The following is a 19,995-nucleotide window of genomic DNA, read 5'->3' on the forward strand; positions in this document are numbered from 1 at the left end:
AAGGCAACTTACAATTAAGTGTTCAAACTCGATGGGAATAACAGATGTCATCAGAAATGGGAAACGTGACCCTCGGAGTGCCATAAAACAAGTGCTTAGAGGTTTGAAAGAGAGAAATTCTCTTTCAACTTGTCCCACTCTGGTTGTTGGAAACGGGCAATGCAGCAGCAGCATTCACGGCGTCCTTGGCTCATGTTCTTCTCGTGCTGGTAACTCCTTTAAAGATAAAATGAAGACAAGACTTTTGCCATTTAAAGGGTGAACTTGTTTGTCATTTGCGTGGAGTCCTCCTTCAGCTTGTTTCCTGGAAGGCCTGGCCTGAAGAAGCGCCCCCTCCCCTTCTGAGTATTTTTTATTCCTTTTTTAAGAGCCATTCTGGCAATTTGACGGTAATTTAGGAACAAAGGGACTGGCTGTAAAACAAGAGATACAGGATTTTATTTCTGAAAACTGTTCTTTTTTTCCTGTGTTTCCTCCCAGAACAAGGAGCTTTTGTACCAAAAACTGAAGGGAGGACCAAAAAGAAGAAAAAGGGTATAGTGCTTCTTGGTTGTCTTTTTCCTTTTTCCTGTATAGGATTACATCTGAGAAACCACATCACCAGCGCTGAGGTTTACCCGAGGGGACTGATGTACTCTTAAACTCACTGATCTAGATGTTTTCTGAACAAGCTAAGAATCTCACTCAGGATTTATTTATGCATTTGTTTATTTTTGGATAAAAAACTTTTGCTCTCTCAGTTTTTCTTCGGATTTTGTTCTGTCTGGTCAGACGCCAAGAGTCTTGATATTTACAGCATGTAAACTCTCATTTTTTGTCTCCGTGTCCGCAGGGTGTCAACCCGTATTTAATGGGCCAGAGGCTGGACAATGTTGTCGCCAAGAAATCTGTTCCTCACTTCTCTGAGGAAGAGGAGGGGGAGGAGGCGCCGACTGTCTCTGCTGCCACTAAACCCACGACCTAAACTCCTGCACCTGCGGCACTCGCTGTAATATTAAAGTATACTCTCGGATAAAAGTTTTTAACACGACATATTCAGGCATTTAGGTTAACAAGCAATGGAATAATGACTTCACTGCAGGTCACTGTGAAATAAGCAACATTAAAGTAAAGTGGAGAAAAGATGAGAAATTTGAGATGTTTTTATGGTATTGCAGTGATATTAATGAGCCCAGATCTTGTTTACTAATCAGGCCCATCATACTGTGTGTGTGTCTGTCTTTATTTTTAACATACAGGCATTATAATCCGAGTCCCGTGGAAACAAAATGTCAGGGCTCAGTTGTCGTCACGGGCTAGGCCGGATTACCAGCTAGGCAAAGTGGGCAACAGCCCCCGGGGGCGCCAAGAGCCCCTGGTTCACTCCGCTTGGTTTTTGTCTACATTAATTTGATTAATTGCAAATTTAATTCGAATTTTGCACCACACAAGTACAATATCAACCATCACAAGTCCTCCATCAGAACCCCCGAAATGTTGAGTTTACTATGATAGAAAACTGGGGGAACTAGTGAAAATTAATATTTGGGAAGCTGGTTCTAGTGAGTTTCGCACATTTTTTTAAAAAAAAAAAAAAAAAAAAAAGGACTTAAAAGATGAATCAGTTATCAAAATTATTGCCAATTAATAATGGCTCAAAAAAAAGATCCCCAAGCTTTGTAAACAGAAAGAACTGCAGGCTGGACCTTGCGTAGAGATTTCTCCTGACAGCTGCTCTTTTTGAAGGTCAAGGAAGAACCTCAACGCTCAAAGAGCAAACTGGGATCACTCTGCAGTTTGAGAGATTCTCCTTGGGAGAAAAATACATCCCCGCCTGATGTTATACCGTTGTACCGTAGGTGTCCGATCAGAATAATCCAAGGTCGAGGCCATTTAGCGGGGACAGAGTGATTGTCACTACACCTTCACACCAAATAGTCACACTGCCTTAGATTCGACCATTCAGCCCAAAATACTAGAATATATGGTGTTAACTACTTTCCCGACAGTGTACAGCATATCTACTACTGCAGTATAATACGAAGTTGGATAAAGGTAGATTGGATTTGGAGGAATGTTGAAACAGAAAGCTGTTGTTATTCATGACTGTAAAAAGATCAAGTCACTCACACTCGGACGTTTCGTGTTTTTGTATGTCTTGATGTGAGCATTTAATCACCTCTGTGTCTCGAGGCAAAGATCCAACACGGATCACGTTCTAAGGGGTTAATTAGAAATAGTAGTAGCCCTGCTTTGTCATTTAAGGAATGATTGTGGAGTATTTCCCTGCAGCATGGTGAATATTTTCGAGATGACTCGGGCTGGTGTCTAGTCACTTCACTACACCGCAGTAAAAGCCCCGAGTCTCCACAGGCACAGGAATCTCGCTCGGGCCGCTTCATCTCGCCAGATGTGTTTGTGTTCCGGTTTTTTTTTTTTGTCCAGTGAAGTCAAATAAACGATTTATCTGCATTGACAAAGTTTGGAGGAGGATTTTTTTTCTCCCCCCCCCCCTCTTTCTTCCCTTCTCAGACAGATAAAGTGAGGATCAGGGTTTGGGGGCGTGTTCTGCCGAAGCTCTGAAACCCAAGACAGTTTAGAAAAACCCCTGAGTGTGTCGTTCATAAAGCCACTGCAGAGGAGGTAGGACCTGAGGAGGAAGCGCATGCTGTCAGCTGTCTGACTGGATGAAGTTTGCCCGTGAGGAGCTTGAATAAACAACAGGTAACTCAACCCCGTTTGACTGATTGTGTTTGTTAAACTCCTCCAGCATGTTACGATGTTCGGGTGGAAACGACGGTGCGTAAACGCTGCGCGCAAACGCTCTCCCATCAGTGGCTGATGTCGGTTTTCTCTTCCTTTCAGCTTCGACGATGAGGACCGCATCGGCGCTGATCTCCGCGGGGGTCCTGGCGCTGCTGCTCAGCGCGCCGAGGAGCGCAGACGCGGCGACCTTTCAGAGCGCCCTGCCGCATCCCAACAAGTACAATCCGAACGAGTCGGAGAGATGCCTTCAGCCCGCCATCGGTGGACTAATATCCCGCGGGCCGGGGCCCGTAACGTCGACCGACGAGGTGCTGGAGTCCAGCCAGGAGGCGCTGCACGTCACGGAGCGCCGGTACCTACGGCTGGACTGGTGCAAGACGCAGCCGCTCAAGCAGACCATCCGCGAGGACGGCTGCCTGAGCCGCACCATCATCAACCGCTTCTGCTACGGACAGTGCAACTCCTTCTACATCCCGCGGCACATTTACCAGGACGGGAACGCCTTTGAGTCCTGCTCCTCCTGCAAACCCAAAACCTTCAGCACCGTCACGTACACCCTCTTCTGCCCGGGGCAGACGCCGAGCACCAGGAAGAAACGCGTGCAGCGCGTAAAGCAGTGCCGCTGCACGACGATAGACAAGGATTAGGCGGAAACCTCCACACGCCGGCCGGTAGTATTCTCTCTTTCGTGGGCGGAAAAGTGCAGCTTTGCAAAAAATAAAATGAAAAAAAATTAAAATAAAATCAAATAAATAAGGGATAGTTGCTTCGACACATGAGAATAAGATGCGGAGGAACTTACCTGAGCCTTTTTTTTTTTTACGGTTATAATGGACAGAGGATATTCAGTAATATACCACTAATTTTGCTGATACATAATATACACAAGTGGTTGATTCAGGTGTCATGTTCCCCTTTAAGGCGACGGCCCGACCTGCAATCGACAAGTTATCTCACTGAACAAATATCTTGTCACTTATCAGTCATTACTTCCAGAAAGTTCTTTTTGTGCGTGTGTTTGTGCGTTAACAGATTCAGAGGGGTTGTTTTTTTTTTGTTTTTTTGGTCGGCAGTTGGTTCGAGATGCGGGGACTTTGCCAAAGTTTATGTTTTTAGTGAACCGATGACCTCCGGTGCCAGAGTGCCATTGGGTTTAAGCTAAATTCTTCACAGTGTCCCATTTCTTGTAGAACATACAGGCTGGCGGACGTGCGAGATTGGTACCTTAGCAGGAAGTGGAAGAGGACACATCTTCAAAGGACTTGGATGCTTTTATTGTTTCCACTGTGTGGGATGTCAAGCCGAAGGCTTTCACGATATAAAAAGATTTTTTTGCAACCTGCACTGCTAAAAGCCACTTCATTTTACGACTGTGTATAATTTGTGTATCATGTCTTGTAGTGTTGCTTGTAAATAAAACATTTTTCAAGCTATTACATCACCTTTTCTTCTGATCAGTGATTTCATGTGTGGAAAAAATATGGTAAAGGATTGTAGACTGTCATGTAAGAATCTATACACAGCCGAAACTATCTCTGATGGCTACTTATTGCACAAAAGATTGTTTAATTCTTTAAAACATGTAAATACATTTTAAGTTGCAAATTACACTACATAAAGCTTTCACTTGACGAATGCAAGTATTTCATGGAAAATGTAAGAACAACAGGCAAATGAACTTTGCAAAAGAATGTGGAAAAAAGTTTTCCGAGGAAATGTTGGTTTGGTATCAATGTCTGATGGTGACCAGTGTCCAGTCTGATCCAAACTGAGAGCCAGGAAAAGGTGGCTGTGCGACTGAATTGACCCTGATATTAGAGATGTTACACTTCCTCTTATAAGTCTCTTAAGTTGTAGACATGTTGGCTTCTTTCTGACGCAGTCGTTCTTTCTGTCGGGAGCAGAAATATGATCAGTATTAGACAGATGAAATCACCACAGGGACTTTTTTTTTTTTTTAAACCAATTCTTCCAAAGCAGCTTGACAGAAAACGGTTTTGTAGTTTATACTCTCAGTATAAAGCAATGTTTGAGTTGGCGCTACCTTGAATTAGGATGTTAAGGTGCTAATTTAATTTGGATTGCTTGTTTAAAGGCACCGTTTAGCGTCGTCTGCTTTTGTGTTTTTTACCCCCAAGACAAATTTCTGTGTTATTACAAACCCTGTCTTACCAGGCTGTTGGGGTTGATCTTTCTCGTTTCCACTTTCTTCTCCCCTGTGATTCTCTTCACTGATAGCTGAGCCTCCTTTAACCTACAACGGCAAAGGATCCGCTTATTAATGCTGGAGCATCTCACATGTGCATTCAAACTAAAACAACAAAACAAAAAACAATAAACAAAATAACTCTATATTAACTATATTAAGTTGTGAATTTGTGACAATTTTTTTTTTTTCTGTCACCTGTCATAGATCATGACACAAGTTGTCAACACATGGTTAGTTGAAAAAGAACATTTTTTTTATAGATCTAACATTCGGTGCTAATCATTATTAGCAGCAATGAAATGGTATCGGGAATATCAGTCAGCCACAGCTCACCCACCGTCTGTCTGTCGTACTGTATGCAATCTGTCATACATCATTTGTTAGATTTTCACAAAGCGTTGCTCCATTCTGGACTTTTAAAAGCTGAGGATTTTAGAAACTGAATTGATTTCTCTTAAACTCTGAAGAAGGACACCTCTTCCTAAAGCACTCTCACATTTTTCAAACGTGCGGATGAGCTCGAGAGAGAGTTACCGGGGCAGCGAGATGGGGACAGATATGCTAATGAGGGGCTGGCTTCTGCCCTTTTTAAAAAAAAATTATTTGGTTATGACAACATTCTCGAGTTAGACCAGAGTCTATCTACTGTATGTTGCAATTTTGAAGTAAACCAATTCCCGGTGCTGAATGAACTGAAAATGAGGCGAACCAATTGCTACATTTCACAAAGAGCATTGACTCCAGAGACATATACGCTCGCCAAGCACTTTTGTTAGGAACACCATTCTAACAATGGGCCGAGCCTCCCTTTGCTCTCAAAACAGCCTCAGTTCTTCGTGGGTTTGATTCCACAAGATGTCGGAAACATTCCTTTGAGATTCTGCTCCGTGTTGTCATGACTGCATCACATAATGTCTGCTGATTTGTCAGCTGTGCATTCATGCTGCCAATCTCCCGTTCTGCCACATCCCAGAGGTGTTCTACTGGATTCAGATCTGGTGACTGGGGAGGCCACTGAAGCTCACTGAACTCATTGTCATGTTCCTGAAACCAGTTTGAGACGAGTTTTGCTTTGTGACACGGTGCATTATCCTTCTGGAAGTAGCCGTTAGAAGATGGTTAATTGTGGCCACAAAGGGATGCACATGGTCAGCAACAGTACTCAGATAGACTGTAGCATTCAAAGGATGATTGATTGGTATTAAAGAGCCCAAAAAGTGCAGAGAAAACCTTCCCTTCAACATTTCACCAAAACCACCAGTCTGAACTGTTAACACAAGGCAGGTTGGGTCCATGGATTCAAGCTGTTGACTCCAAATTCTGCCCCTAGCATTGCGTGCCTGAGGAGAAATCCAGATTCTTCAGACCAGGCTACGTTCATTTCCAGTCCAGTCTTCAACTGTTCAGCTTTGGCGAGCCTCTGTCCAGTGCAGCCTCAGATTTCTGTTCTTGGCTGACAGGAGTGGAACTGCTGTTCCTCTGATGTGTTCTTCTGCTGTTGTAGCTCATCCCCCCTCAAGGTTGGATGTGTTGTTGAATCTGAGAGGCTTTTTTTCCTGTCATCCCGGTTGTACAGAGTGGTTATCTGCGTTAACGTAACCTTTCTGTCAGCTCCAACCAGTCTGGCCATTCTCGTCCTGACCTCTCTCATCAACAAGGTGTTTCCCTCTGCAGAACTGCCGCTCAGTGGATGTTTTTTTTTGTTTTTGGTACCACTCTGAGTAATCTCTAGTGCCTGCTGGGTGTGAAAATCCCGGGAGATCACTCAAACCAGCGCGTAATGCACTGCACTGCTCCCGAATGACTGGCTGACTTGATTATAGTGTGAATAGGCAGGTGCACGGGTGTTCCTATAAAGTGCTCGGTGAGTGTGCACGGACATTATTTACCTCTCTTTAGAGATGTTCTTGTTCTCCTTCTTCCACCTGGCTTTGAAGTCGGCGCAAAACTCAAACCAGAGCATGAAGAAATGACCAGCAATCACCTCCTTCTCTCCTGTCTTGGGCTTCAGTCCAAAGTACAGAGCCAAGTCCTGAAAACTGAGCAGCAAGTATAAAAAAAGACCTAAAGAATTAAAAACTCAATTATCCGAGATGGAGATGTACATTTATTTCATTAAATTTGATTTTCGTCTAGAACCAGATGCTCTGTTTTGTCTGTTACGACCTTCGGATAAGCAGGGTATGACGACTTTCATGATGGGGAGAGTCAGTGGCTCATAAATCATTAAATTACAAAAAAATATGAATAACACAGCCTGAAAGCCAAGACTGAAAGCTCCTCCGCATCAAAGTCGATGTTGGCACAATAACCCGTACTCGATGTCAAAGTGTGTTAAATGTCAGGCAAAGGCCATTATGTTGCACTCAAAATGTCAGCATGATTCTGGTCTCCGACCTTTTTTGCACGGTCGTCAGCTGATAGGAAGCTTCTGCGTGTTCTTTTCGTGCTGCAAAGAAACAGACGAGGAAAATGTTCAGTTGTAGTCAGACTCCCCCCCGAAAAAAGGAAGACTATACTTTAAAGAGTCATAATTCCTGAGTGGAGTCTGTTGATGTAAATACTTGTAGGGACACAATGAGAACCTCTTATATTATGGTGACCTTGTCAAACGGAGCCAGACAACCATTTGGCTTCTTCAGAGCCGCAATTACACAGTCAGTTATTCAACAATGGAGCCATTCTTGCTGCCACTTCCAAATTGCAATGCCATTATGACAAAATAACAGTCACACTACTACCTGTGTCTGTCCCCCTGTAATGTTGTGAGAGTCTGCTTCAGACCCCAGAAAAATGCCAAGAACAACAAATCAGTTATCTATTTGAAAGTCTGATCTTTCTCAAAGCAGCAGATATCATTTCACTTAATTTCAGTGCAACTTAGACTCATTTCTGATTTTTTTTTTTAAGACAAAGAGACATTCTTTTATAAAATTGTGTTATTTAGTATACAACAATTGTGATGCTTGTCTTAAAAACATCTCGAAACATGTTTTATTTTATACCTACTGCATTTTAAGTGGAAGAAAATGATTCAGACTAATGTAGTGGAAATGTTATCTGTCATATTATCCTCACGTTACCTTTACGTGCACTGTGTGACTTTTATGTATCTAACTTTGCTGACACTGCAGGTGGAAAAGATTTAGCTCAATGTGAATTTTCCTCCCCAAGTCATTATTCGTTATCACAGAAACTCATTTTTTGTTATCGGCGTTTTGGAAATGCCAGACTTTGATGGATCACGGGAAGACTAGGTGCTTGTGTAACTCCTCAGAAAAACCGGTTCAGACTAGCGTGTTATAGGTGTGTGCGGCTGAATTATTAAAGCTTTGCTTAAATCTGCCAAAGGGGTCTTAATGTTTGTGCAGACCACGAGTATACCTCGTCTCCGTGCGGATGGTCTGACCCATACGCATACGCAAGCTCTCTGCATATTCACTTTACTGCGGAATTTGCACAACACTGACTTCACAAGTTCCCAATGACACAAAAAGGCTGGAAAAAACAGTCTGCATGGAAGAAATCCTGTCAGTAAGATGCACACAGTCCAGTCGATTTTTAATGTTGTTATACCAAATGAAACAAATGGGATACAAGAGATAAAGGATCTAACTTTAATAAGTCTATGGTTGTCTGGACGGACTGTAGTCTCACTGCTCCTATAGAGACATTCTGGACTTCTGCTTTTGAAGCTTCGATCTGTCACCTTTCATTGTGGCCCGGTAACAGAGCGGCGATGACACTCAAAAGAAGAAATACATTTTAGCATCTCAAATGAATCTACGTCATTTCAAATACTGGGAATGGGAGGCCCTTCTCGGTTGCGGGAGGTCTCGTGAGTTGGGTTGAGATGGGTCGCAATATAAAAATCTCACAACATGAGAAGTGCTCTGGTCGGTTGGAAGAATATTTTTTTGCAATGAAAGAGTCTCTGAGAAAGCCCCGTGCCTGTGTGTCTCAGGCAGGAGTCTCTCAGTCATTGCCAAATCTGTCTGATCCTTATCTGAGTGTCTAGCCTTTACTCTGAATCCAGCCTATCTCCCTCACACACATACAGATACCAAAGACACTCCACCAGAAAGAAAAAGGAGACTAATTTAGAGGGGGTATGATGGAGAGAGAAAGTGAAGGACAGCAAAACTTTCAACTTAAAATCTGAAGCCAAACTATCCGAATTCAGAGAATAAACCATCTGCAGTGGGGCCATAAAAACTTATTCCGAGGTCTTAAAATTGGTACTTTTTTTTCTCAAGTATTGTATTTCCAGAAAGAGTTTTCCATTCTTTTACCCGAAGTAAACTCGGATTCCAGTACTGTCTTCATGCTCTTCGGTCATATTTCAAAGATGCAAATGATATTTAATCTCTTTACTTGAAATAATCACCAAAATAAACTAGACAATCTTTAATGTAACTTGAAGTGTAAACGTCGACACATCTCATCTGTTTATTCAGATTTTCGGCCAAGTACATGTTAATATGAGTATGCACAACTCCCTTCTGTGTCGTTATTGACATATTAGTCAAAAGGTAACACAAGTCCCACAGAAGTCTCTGACACTACAATACGTGACTGTTACTACTCACCACTGAGAACAAAAGCCTCCATTTTGTCTTTAAACGGCTGCAGGTGTTCTTCGGGGGAGTCAGTGCAAACCTTCTCTACATCTTTCTCACATCCTGAAAGACAGAAGCAACACCATGATTGAGATAATGGGGAGGGGGGCAAATTTTTGTACCTTCAGGTTCAAACCAGAACAAAGCAATTTTGTGCTTCAGTAGCACCTCGCGAAGCAAGGCGAGTTGACATATGACTCGTGAGGCTTCAATATCCAGAAATCAGGTCAAATCACACCCTTACACTTCAGGCTGTTTGAACCTAAAATGCTCGTTCATCCAAACTTTTTAATTTCATTCCTAGATATTTAATCAGAATGGCCGCTAGGAAGTGTTAAGTTTGGGAATGAACCTCTCTTCTGTCTCGCAGACAACATTTGAGATTTAAATCGATAAGTCACTGTTTTTTTTGTTTTGTTTTTTTTTTTACTTTGAACTGTAGAACTTCAAAACCATAACTACTACAGAGGGCCAAACTTCAGAGAGAGAAGAGAGAGTCATGGGTTAAACTAGCTCCACCTGTGCCCGAGTAGGAGGTTATCAGCCCAACTTCCTCTTCAGATATCACTTATTGAGATTCACCCAGAGATGGCGACTGCTAACTCTGCTCCCTCTCTCTCTTCCTCTGCCAGTCTGCGGCTCCACGTTGCTCTGCATCCAATCAGTGGATCAGAGGAGCCAGTCTGCGGAGCCAGTCATAATAGAGGCTGCAGAGGGAGCCGAGCCCCTGCTCAGCCCCCCCCACCCCCACCCACCCCCCACCCCCATCCGATGCTCGATCAACATCTCCCAGATAAGATTACAAAAGAATACTGTTTGCATTCGGGATTTGTGTAAACTGTGGAGGCGGGAATCTCTGTCTGCATTGTGCGGCGAACCTTTCTTTCTTTTGTCTGCCTTTCGTGTCTGACGAAAGTTTGTAGAGCTTCACATAAACAGAGCCGGCTGATGAGGAGTGTGGTGCTTTCAGATGTGAAACTGAAATTACACATACTGCGCTGAGGCACTGATTTGGTCTCACAGTGAGGGAGAAATGCTATCTTGAAGATATTTTAAGGTTTTGGTGATGATGTGTTTGGACTGTTCACCTCATCAATCACAGCATTATGCCTGTCAGATTCCACAGTGACATTCAGTAAGTCTACCAAGGAAACCAAACAGTGCATTAGAGTGAGCAGAAAGTCTTCAGAGTGGAAACACTATATCTTTATAACCGATACTTAGAATAAATGTGCCAAGAAACGTGTTTACAAGTGTGAAAATAATGAAAGCTCTTCACTAAAGCCAAAAGTACTGCAGCGTAATTAGTTAATTATGATTTATTTACTTCCATATATGATGGAAATAAATAAGGGCAATATTTTACGAGCAGAGGTAATGAATATGAATCATATAAGATATCAGATGATAAAATTTTAAAATTGCCAAGAGAAATAAAGGAATGCAACGAGAGTGCTAGCCAATAAAGTCTCAACAGTAACAGCGGTAGTTTCTAAAAGGCTGGTTCACCCACAATAGAAAACAAGACTAAGAGTCTACAGCCGTGCTAATAGCTTTGTGAGGCTGGACTTAGGCACAGCCGTGCTTTACGCTAAATGGTCTCGATGAAAAGTTAATGGATCACTGAAGTTATGAGGAGACTATGAACATGTGTACCCAACTTCGTGGCAATCCAGCGAAAAGTGGTTGAGATATTTGGCTTTGACTAAAAGAAATGTTGACCTGACGGTGGCACTGGAGGGAAAAGTCATGGGATCAGGAAAGTTATTAGGACTCATCCTCTGGGCACCATGAATGTCTATACAAAATTTCACGACAATCCATCCAATGGTTGTTGAGACATTTCAGTCTGGACCAAAGCGCTCAAGGTGCTTCGCATCATAATAAAGCAATTTAATAAAGATAAAAAAGCCAAGGCCAAACTAATTTGGATGATCTTTTTAAAGTGGATAAGCTAAAAGGGAGTCTTTTCAGCCTTTTCCCTCAACGGTAAACATGGATGACTTAAGAGACACTTATCTCCCTTTAACTGTGTTGGGAAACATCTCATACCAACCGAACAGAAAACACAGGGAGAGTGAAGAACGACAGCAGCAGAGCTTCAAACCAGGCATGAGGGCGGTTCAAACAGGCAGAACAAAAGGAACCTGCGACGAGCGATCCAGATTGCACGGTGGTTTGGGTAGACGGCCCGATAAGACAAAGCTGTGTTGAGAGGTAAAGAAAGCTATCTGCGGCACACATCTGGGGGCCACACTGGAGCCCAGGTGATACAGCCAAGCAGGTTAAGGATCCACGCATCTGTGCAGATGTCCGTGCAGAGATTCTACAGATACTGGAGGTCTGGAGATTACATAAGTGGGAAGCTATGGTCTCCGTGTGCTGGCGACAGGGGCACAAAGGCACAACGATGGGAGATCTGATGGGCATGAGGATTAGAAGCTGGATCTGAAAGGCGCCAGGCCAGTATCAGCAGCAAGACTCCTGCTCGTCTCTGAATACACGCACATACAGTGCAAAGGGCAGGCAGAAACACATGTATACATAGGGATAGAACAATACACTCAGTCACAATCGTATACATGTCAGCATTGTCCTCAATATAACTTGTGCGGTTTAACTCGCTGGCATGTTGGATAGCGTCATATGGGCACACTTAGGGAGAGAAGAGAACAGTCAAGAAGGATAAGAAAGACGAGAGGAAATCTTTTGTTCTGGGGCTTTAACAAACTCGAGGCTGGTCAAAGAAGCAGGCCTTTAGCCCTAAGTATAAACAGTTCCTCAATGGCTGGGGCCAGTGATGAGAAACCAGGGTGGTGAGTTGTTGGGGGAGGGGCTGGAGGGTGTCTGAGGAAAAACGATGCCAGACTGGGCCGAGGTTGGGTCTGGTCTGTGGGAACCTTTTCGAGAGCAACACAAAATCATAGTGATAGAGTTACACAGGCTGGCCGGGGTTTTCAAACAAAAACACACAACAAAATGACCACAAGGCGAGACTATTCCGGTCACCCAGTCACATGGATGTTTGTCTGCTCAGATCGGAGCTAACGTTTCGGGGAATATGTTTAACCATCCCCAGTAATATTATGAACCGAGAGTGGTGCCTGAGTATTGGTATTCATTTCTTTGGATGGTTTTTGGCGGAGCTGGAATAGATATAGCGTTGCAGTGTTGGCATCACATACTTGTTAGATCTCGTCCGAGCTGTCTCAGGTCTCTGTTGAGGTCATCGAACTTGACCTGTGCTGCCAGGAAGACGTCCTGAGGTTCAGGGAGGGGGAACATACTCTTCTCCGTGCCGGCGTTCTGGTGGGATACAGTCACAACAAAACAGCAAAACATCACTGATAAATCAGGGACTGAGATATTTATTGTGTCTTTGGACATAGGAAACACCCACAGAAAGCTTGAAATTCATATTGTGTTGCAACAGAGTTGACTAGAGCTCTTTTCCTGCCTCTAAAAACATTCTTGAGTCTTGATAAATACTAACTATAAGTTCATGATGCACGTTAAAGGATAGTTTCCCACATTTACAAGTCTGTCTTAAAACTGTTGTCAGGTACCCATATGGACATTATAATAAGTTTTGCTTGTTCATACTGGCTGTTAAGAGATCCATTCCTACAGTTACATGTTTCAAATGAGGGGGACAAAATCCGCAGTCCTCCTTCTGTGCAAAAATGTATTAAAAAGTTTATCTCAAGCTATTATGAGGCTTCAGCTGTCTGAGTTACACAAATCAAGCGGGTACCGTTCAAAGTTTCAGTCTTTTTGGTACAAAATTCCCTGTGTGTATTTCCCCGGATTTCCCCGTTGAACTGCGACACAAGGATAGTAACACAACAAGGGACTTTGGCACTAAAAACACTGCAACTTTGGAAGATAACCATTTGATCTGTCTAAGTCAGACTGCTAAAACTTCGTATTAGGCTCAAATAAACTCTGAAATGTATTTTTACACAGAATGACGGCTTTAGAATTTGTCCCTCATTACTTACACTGATAATTCAAATGTACATAATAGTAATATGTTAGTGAAAAGGCTTTTATATATTAGTCCACTTTCTTGCTTTTTCCAGAGCTTTCAACTGCATCACACAGTCTTCATCAGTGAATGAAGTAGATCTGAGCAAACCCCCACCTGCTGATTAAGACCATGAGATGCAGTTGAAATGCTAGTAAGTGGACCTTGAATTAAGATTATTTTGTTAAACTACTATTTCCAAAGTCAACAACGAGCTTTCACACTCAGTTATTTATTATTATTATTTTGTTTAATCAATACCTTGTCAACATTGTGCAGGTAGTATGACACCACATAGTCCACCAGGCTGATACGATTGTCCTGAAATTAAAAAAAACAACAACAAAAAACATCAAACCTGTTTTAGTATGACGGAAAACCTTACTGTAGTATACAGGCATTACATGCATGGTGTAATTCAAATCACTGGGACATACGAGTGTATGTTAAAGCAGAGAAACTTCTTCTTCTACTCTTGTTTACTCATGGACAACCTCATGGCAGTCGTAAAAAAGAGGAGGTAGAGAGTGCAGCTAAAGCACTTTTCCCATGTGAATACATCGATCCTGTCTGGACATTCAAACCAGACTGCTTTCTTCTCTACCTCCAGCTACTGTAGGCTTTATTTACCTGGGATACGTTGCTCCCGTGCACCTGCTCTGCATTGCCACACCCTAACCAGTCAACCATCACACAAGACTGCATTTTTACCAGTAACAGATCTCTGCTCTTGGCCAACGAGCAATGAGTTCCACCTCTTACATCCCAAAGAGAAGTCAATTTTGCTGAACTAAAGCACGATGAGAGGCAGGGAAAAAAACTGCTTCTCAGTAAGGTACCACTGTTACCACATCCTGATTGAGGCCTTACCCTGCTCTTGACGTCCTTGAGTTTAGGGAGGATCTCCAGGCCAAAGCCGTCAGCCTGACCTCGGGTCCTGCTCCCTCCGTTCATGTGGTTCCCCAGAGCCAACACCAGTCCCATCACCTCCCTCACATCATTACTCTCCAGCAGAGCCTCAAAACAGAACAAAAATGCAGGGTCATCAGCTTTTTCAGGTTGTGGACAGACAGCTGGTGTTCACTCTGAGATGCTTCATATTCTACATCTCATATCTAATAGCTATCACCCTGTTTAAAGGGCATTATCGAGGTATTGAGTAGGTTTGCTTTCAGGTGCTTTTTAACTACCTTACAGACTGAGGAGACTGTGTTGAGCTTGCGTTGGGTGGACGCGATCCCATCGATGAACCCTGACTGGAAGATGATGCAGTGAGCTCTTCCTGCGAAGTCCGGGATCTGAGACAGCTCATAGAGGAACCTGGAGCAAAGCAGCATAAACAGTAAGCATACTTCCCTCTTGGAACTGAGGCTAAACACAGCAGGTAGACCAGGTATTTGTCTCTTCCAAAGCGCACAAGTCAACTACAGATGCACTTTCGTAACATTTCTGAGGAGATACTCACTGTTCGGGTTTGTCCAGGAGTTTAACTTCCTCTTCCTCTGACGTCTCGTAGTGGTTCTTGATCCTCTTCAGCTCCTCGGGCTGAGCTCTCTGACACATTGAAGATAAAATTTTAATAACGGGTTCTCAATTGTGGGATTGCTCTTGTAGTTAAAGTGCAGTCAAGTTTGGTGTAATACGTACGTTTTCATACAGTGCTTCAATGGTCTCCAGGTCCACCACAGAGTGGTCCACAGTCAGTACAGCTTGAAGTAGGATGGTAGCAGAGCACACATTAGGCATTCGGGCACTAACCCACGATTTTTTTTTTTAGATAAGTGTAATTTTATCATGCTCTATAAACAACTAAATGTGGTAGTGATTAAGCCTACATACTACATGTTCATCAGAACTTTATATTTCAATTGGAATCAATATTTGTTGGTTCTTTCCTGGAAAAACAAAACAAAACATCCAGTTCACAGAAAGTAATGTGTAAAAGTGTTTTATGTCTATGGTTTGATTAAATTAACCAGTAAAAGATTTGCGTAGGTACAGTAGCAACAATATAGCTGAACAGGCAAAAAAAGGAAAGATGACCACCCACTAGAGCATATGTCAGCCGATAAGTAACAAGAAATGTCCAAGACACTGTTGAGGTAGTTTTTAAACAGTTTTCCCATAGTTTGTCAACCAAAGAGCAAAAAAAAGATTATTTTTTGCCAAACTAGCAATGTGGCTCTAGGGATGGCAATGTTGGTTGGGCCACCACTTTGGTCCAGACTGAAATATCTCAACAAATATCAAATGGATTGCCATGATTTTGTGCACAAACATTCATGGTTCCCAGAGGATGAAGAATAATGACTTTGGTTACCTCCTGACTTTTCCTCTAGCGTCACCATGATTTTGACATTTTGTGGCTTTGTGTGAAATGTCTCAACAACTATTGGATAATTTCTGTGAAATTTGGTAATACACATTCAGATTGAATTGCAATAGCTTTTGATGATCCTTTCACTTTTCATCTGGTGCCATCATCAGGTAAAATTTTTAATTTGCCCGATACTTTAGTTTATGACTAAATACCTTCAAAACTACCTCCATTGCTGTGCCTAAGTACAGCATCACAGAGCTGCTACCGTGGCTGTAAAGTCCTTGTCTTTTTAAATAAAATTTCCTGCTCAGTTCATACACTATCTTGGTCATAACCAACTTAAAGGGATCCTGAACAAAATTTTTTGTTAACGTTATGTGTCTATGTTAAAAAAAAAAAAAGAGAGATCATCCTTAAAAATACAGTATTGGTCGGGCGCTATCACATGAAGTTATTAAAGTTTAACAAATGAAACTGTCAAGCAATGAACAATGGGTTTTAATGGATATTTGTGAAACTATGGTAACGGGGGCAAAAGTACTTTAATAGCTCTCTGATGTTCTTGGTTCTGGTTTATGGAAAAAAAAAAAAATAAAGTACAGAGATCAAACAGAAAACTGCGGATTGCAGCGAAACAAGAACACAGAGCACCAACATATTCCTCTCACTGGGAAACACGTCCTGCTGTTTGCTACAAAGATATCAGCGTTTGGGATTAACAATGCAGACTGCTTCTCTGTAAATGTCTTGCTGACATTGTGGTGAGTGTTTCAGCCTTTAATCCTACTTTAAATTCCCCGTAGCTCATATTCAGAGTGAAATACAGGGTAAGTTCAGTGTGATGCCGGGCTTAAAGTTAAACAAGAGCGATGTTCAGGGATCTACGGTTACCTGAATGTGTACAGACGAAGGCTGCATGGAATACAGCGAGTTTCGCGATTTACTGTAATCCATCTCTAATGAAACGGACAAGCTTATGTGTGTTTGATTACACACACACTCCGAGGTTTCAGTGCTGATTCTCACGACAGACTAAATGTTGAAAATGTTGAACGTATTTGGGGAAAAACTGGTGCTCTAAATGGATAAAATGAATATAGCTTCCTAGCTAGCAAGAGCTTGAACAGCTTCCATCCTAAAAATGTATGTCAATACTGGCCAGTGGTGGAAGAGGTTTTCAGGTCTTTTACAGTAGTAAAAGTATTAATACTACATTTTAAAAATACTGTGTTGCAAGTAAAATAGCATTTTTAAATATTATCATCAAAATGCAGCTTAAGTTCTCCCTTTGCAGCCAAAATGGGCTCTGTCAGTATTACATTATTATATTTCATACTATTGGATTATTTTTATGGATACATTAATATGGAGGTAGCCAGCTGCAGCAGGACACCTTTCACTCAATTTATATACTGTGGGGTGGTTTAATTTACTGTATAACAATGCCTTGTATTTTATATGCTCATCATAAGGTTTTTAAAATCCTCCTCTGCCAAGTGACTTCAGCTGTCAGATAAATGTAACGGTGGAAGAAGTAAAATATTTCCCACTGAAATATGGTTGAGTAAAAGTGTAAAGTAGCACAGAATTAATTTACTCCAGTAAAGTACAAGTACTTCAGATTTGTACCTTAGTAAAGCGCTTGAGTAAATGTAATTAGTTACTTTCCACTACTGATACTGGCCCACGTTTTTCAATAATAGTCTTTTAATTTACCAAAAAGGTTTCTGTCAACTGTAAAAGTTGAATGTGCTGTGCGGGATTTGTGAAGAAAATCAAATGATAAATAAATATTGCAATCATAACTCCAATCTGTTTTTAGCAGCTACTGTAGTCACAAAAGCTTTGTTTGCATTGTGACATAGGATACTGGAGATACTTTTGAAGATACTTCTTTTGGAAGTATTTAATTGACTAATTAATAGTATATGGCCATTAGATCTGAAACAACTAATCCAGTAATCAATTAGTCAATGGACAGGAAATTAATGGGCAACTATTTTGATAACCGTAGTAGTAGTTTAAAGTCACTTGTAATAGCAAAAAATGACAAATGTTTCCTAGTCCCAGCTTCTCAGTTGTGAGGATTTGCTGCTTCTCTTTGTCTTATGTTATAGTCAACTAAATACACTGGACTGTTAGTTGGACAAAAGAAGACATCTAAGACTGCTCCTTGGGCTTTAAGAAATTGTAAGGGGCATTTTTCAACATTTTTTTTGCCATTTTACAGACCAAATTATTAATCAAATAATCAAGAAAATAAATGGCAAATTAATCGATGTATATTTTAATATATTTCATACTATAATCGATAATGAATTATTAATCGGCAGATTAATCGATAATGAAAATATTTTAGTTGTGGCCCACATGGCTAATATGGTGAAGTTAGGTTTTTATATTTTTTTTTAGGATGGAGAAGGGAGGCTATAATGCTCCAGAGCAACGGTCTAAAAAAGACTTTTATCCTGACAAATCATGATTAAAATATGATTAAAATTATTGTGCTTTTTTGATGTACTCATACATTTTTTTTTATGCCCTGAGAGAAGTGTATTTTATTCAGCTGTGTGGTTAAAACGGACAAATAAATATGAACTTGAGCTGCTCAAAGAAACAATGAGCCTACATGTAAAACCTGAGGTTCTGCATTATTTTACCGTATTGTATACTATAGTCCCTGTGAGTGGACATTGTGAATGGGTCCGGGGTTTAGGTCCAGTTGCAGTCATTCCTAATACCGGTGGCTGTTGGGAAATAAACTGTGACCTTGCAACACAGCTGTAAGAATGAAATGCTCCGTAACTCACCCTGCTGTATATCTTTCATCTCCAGGTGGAGGCTTGATATGAGGATGCCAACGGCCTGAGAGCGCTTACCGTCCAGCAGCTTAATGATCTAAAACACACGCACACACGCACACACGCAGTTACCATGACCACCTGGCCACTAGAAACCATTAGTGACTCATTAGCAGAGAGTCTATTGTGAAAAGACGGAGGAAAAAAAAAAAAACCTAAGGTCATATTAGGCTTTACCCTGATGCGTTAGCACTTCTTGCATTAGTGGGTTCTTCTTTTGTCTTTTTGTTGAACTGCATTTTATTTTGTGTTCCTCCTCAATGTCTCATCCATGTTTTTGCCGCATTATTTTGTCTCATGTATTGTGCTTTGAATTGCCTTTGTGTTTAGGAGATGCCATACAAATAAACTTGTAGCACACAACTTGAAGCATTGGTGTCCTTACTGTGTGCGAAAAGCAGCAAACATAAATTGAACTCAGGCGAGGAGCTGCAGTCCATTTAGAATTTCGGGGTTTCTGAGGAACTGACTGATCCGAAACAGAACAGAGGAAAAATATGCTCGTAGTGTAAAGAGACAGGAGGGCAAAGACATATAAACCGACCTATACACTATGAGGGAGACATAAGTTGGAACATGCAAGACTCTTTTGTCTCCCTGCTTAATACTTAAAAAAAAAAACAAAGAAAAAGTAATAATTCTGTCTAATTCTGTATTCAGAAATGCTCTTCTGACAGGTCCTGTAAAGATCTGGCTTCTGTAATGGCATTGACCCCCTCAAGTGGACAACAGTCGTACTGCAATCTCCTGTCGCCACCTCTATCTTCTTTAATAACAATCTTCTGCTTCAGAAAAAAAACATTCCCAAAAGCTGGAGTGACTTCTGTATGATGTTATAGTTAATTTTCCATTTTACCTTCCTGGCTTTGGCTTTCTTCTCATAAGCCTCAGACAGCGGCTTCCTCTTGGTCTGTGTGGTGGTTTTGGCGAAGAGGTCCTCAAACTCACTGGTATTTATTATATCTGGTTCCTCTAAAACGTTCCACAGTGTGTTGCTGCTGAGGGAGCGAAATGCGTCAGTTTATTTCAGCCTCGGTTTTACTTTACTATACTTTACTTTGTAGGATTTGAAAAAAACAGAAATACAAGATTGTGGATTGGGGTTTAACTATGCACCATTTTGCCCATGTGAGGCCAATAAATATAATTTAACAAAAACTGGATATTGAACTATCTATCAACGTAACTGATGTTTGTTTGACTCAATATACACT

General features: G+C 41.6%; 3 protein-coding genes across 9 annotated transcripts in view; 2 read left to right on the forward strand and 1 right to left on the reverse strand.

The window, feature by feature from the left end:
- The window catches only part of LOC120788985 (neuroendocrine protein 7B2), a 5,782-nt gene extending 3,230 nt beyond the window's left edge, over positions 1-2,552 (forward strand). Inside the window, exons 5-7 of one of the 2 annotated variants that reach the window (XM_040125355.1) lie at positions 481-534; positions 833-988; positions 2,512-2,552. In XM_040125355.1, the coding sequence (XP_039981289.1) occupies positions 481-534; positions 833-964 (186 nt within the window). In that variant the 3' untranslated portion in view covers positions 965-988; positions 2,512-2,552. Of the gene's footprint in view, positions 1-480; positions 535-832; positions 1,541-2,511 lie in introns of those variants that run through there. The other variant, XM_040125354.1, reaches the window with a different exon arrangement.
- A 46-nt stretch (positions 2,553-2,598) lies between these two features.
- On the forward strand, positions 2,599-3,480 carry grem1a (gremlin 1a, DAN family BMP antagonist). The gene is made up of 2 exons (XM_040125356.1): positions 2,599-2,703; positions 2,845-3,480. The coding sequence occupies exon 2, from the start codon at positions 2,853-2,855 to the stop codon at positions 3,390-3,392; it is 540 nt and encodes a 179-aa protein (XP_039981290.1). The 5' UTR covers positions 2,599-2,703; positions 2,845-2,852; the 3' UTR covers positions 3,393-3,480.
- A 652-nt stretch (positions 3,481-4,132) lies between these two features.
- fmn1 (formin 1) overlaps positions 4,133-19,995 on the reverse strand; it is a 65,123-nt gene continuing 49,260 nt past the window's right edge. For all 6 annotated transcript variants that reach the window (XM_040125337.1, XM_040125339.1, XM_040125336.1 and 3 more), the window contains 13 exons: positions 19,638-19,779; positions 18,731-18,818; positions 15,248-15,309; positions 15,066-15,154; positions 14,791-14,920; positions 14,471-14,617; positions 13,862-13,921; positions 12,759-12,879; positions 9,544-9,636; positions 7,352-7,403; positions 6,844-6,993; positions 4,918-4,999; positions 4,133-4,636 (listed from right to left, as the gene is read on the reverse strand). In XM_040125337.1, the coding sequence (XP_039981271.1) occupies positions 4,592-4,636; positions 4,918-4,999; positions 6,844-6,993; positions 7,352-7,403; positions 9,544-9,636; positions 12,759-12,879; positions 13,862-13,921; positions 14,471-14,617; positions 14,791-14,920; positions 15,066-15,154; positions 15,248-15,309; positions 18,731-18,818; positions 19,638-19,779 (1,261 nt within the window). In that variant the 3' untranslated portion in view covers positions 4,133-4,591. The remainder of the gene's footprint in view (positions 4,637-4,917; positions 5,000-6,843; positions 6,994-7,351; positions 7,404-9,543; positions 9,637-12,758; positions 12,880-13,861; positions 13,922-14,470; positions 14,618-14,790; positions 14,921-15,065; positions 15,155-15,247; positions 15,310-18,730; positions 18,819-19,637; positions 19,780-19,995) is intronic.

The sequence above is a fragment of the Xiphias gladius genome, chromosome 4 (assembly GCF_016859285.1).
Source record: "Xiphias gladius isolate SHS-SW01 ecotype Sanya breed wild chromosome 4, ASM1685928v1, whole genome shotgun sequence".
NCBI lineage: Eukaryota > Metazoa > Chordata > Actinopteri > Istiophoriformes > Xiphiidae > Xiphias > Xiphias gladius.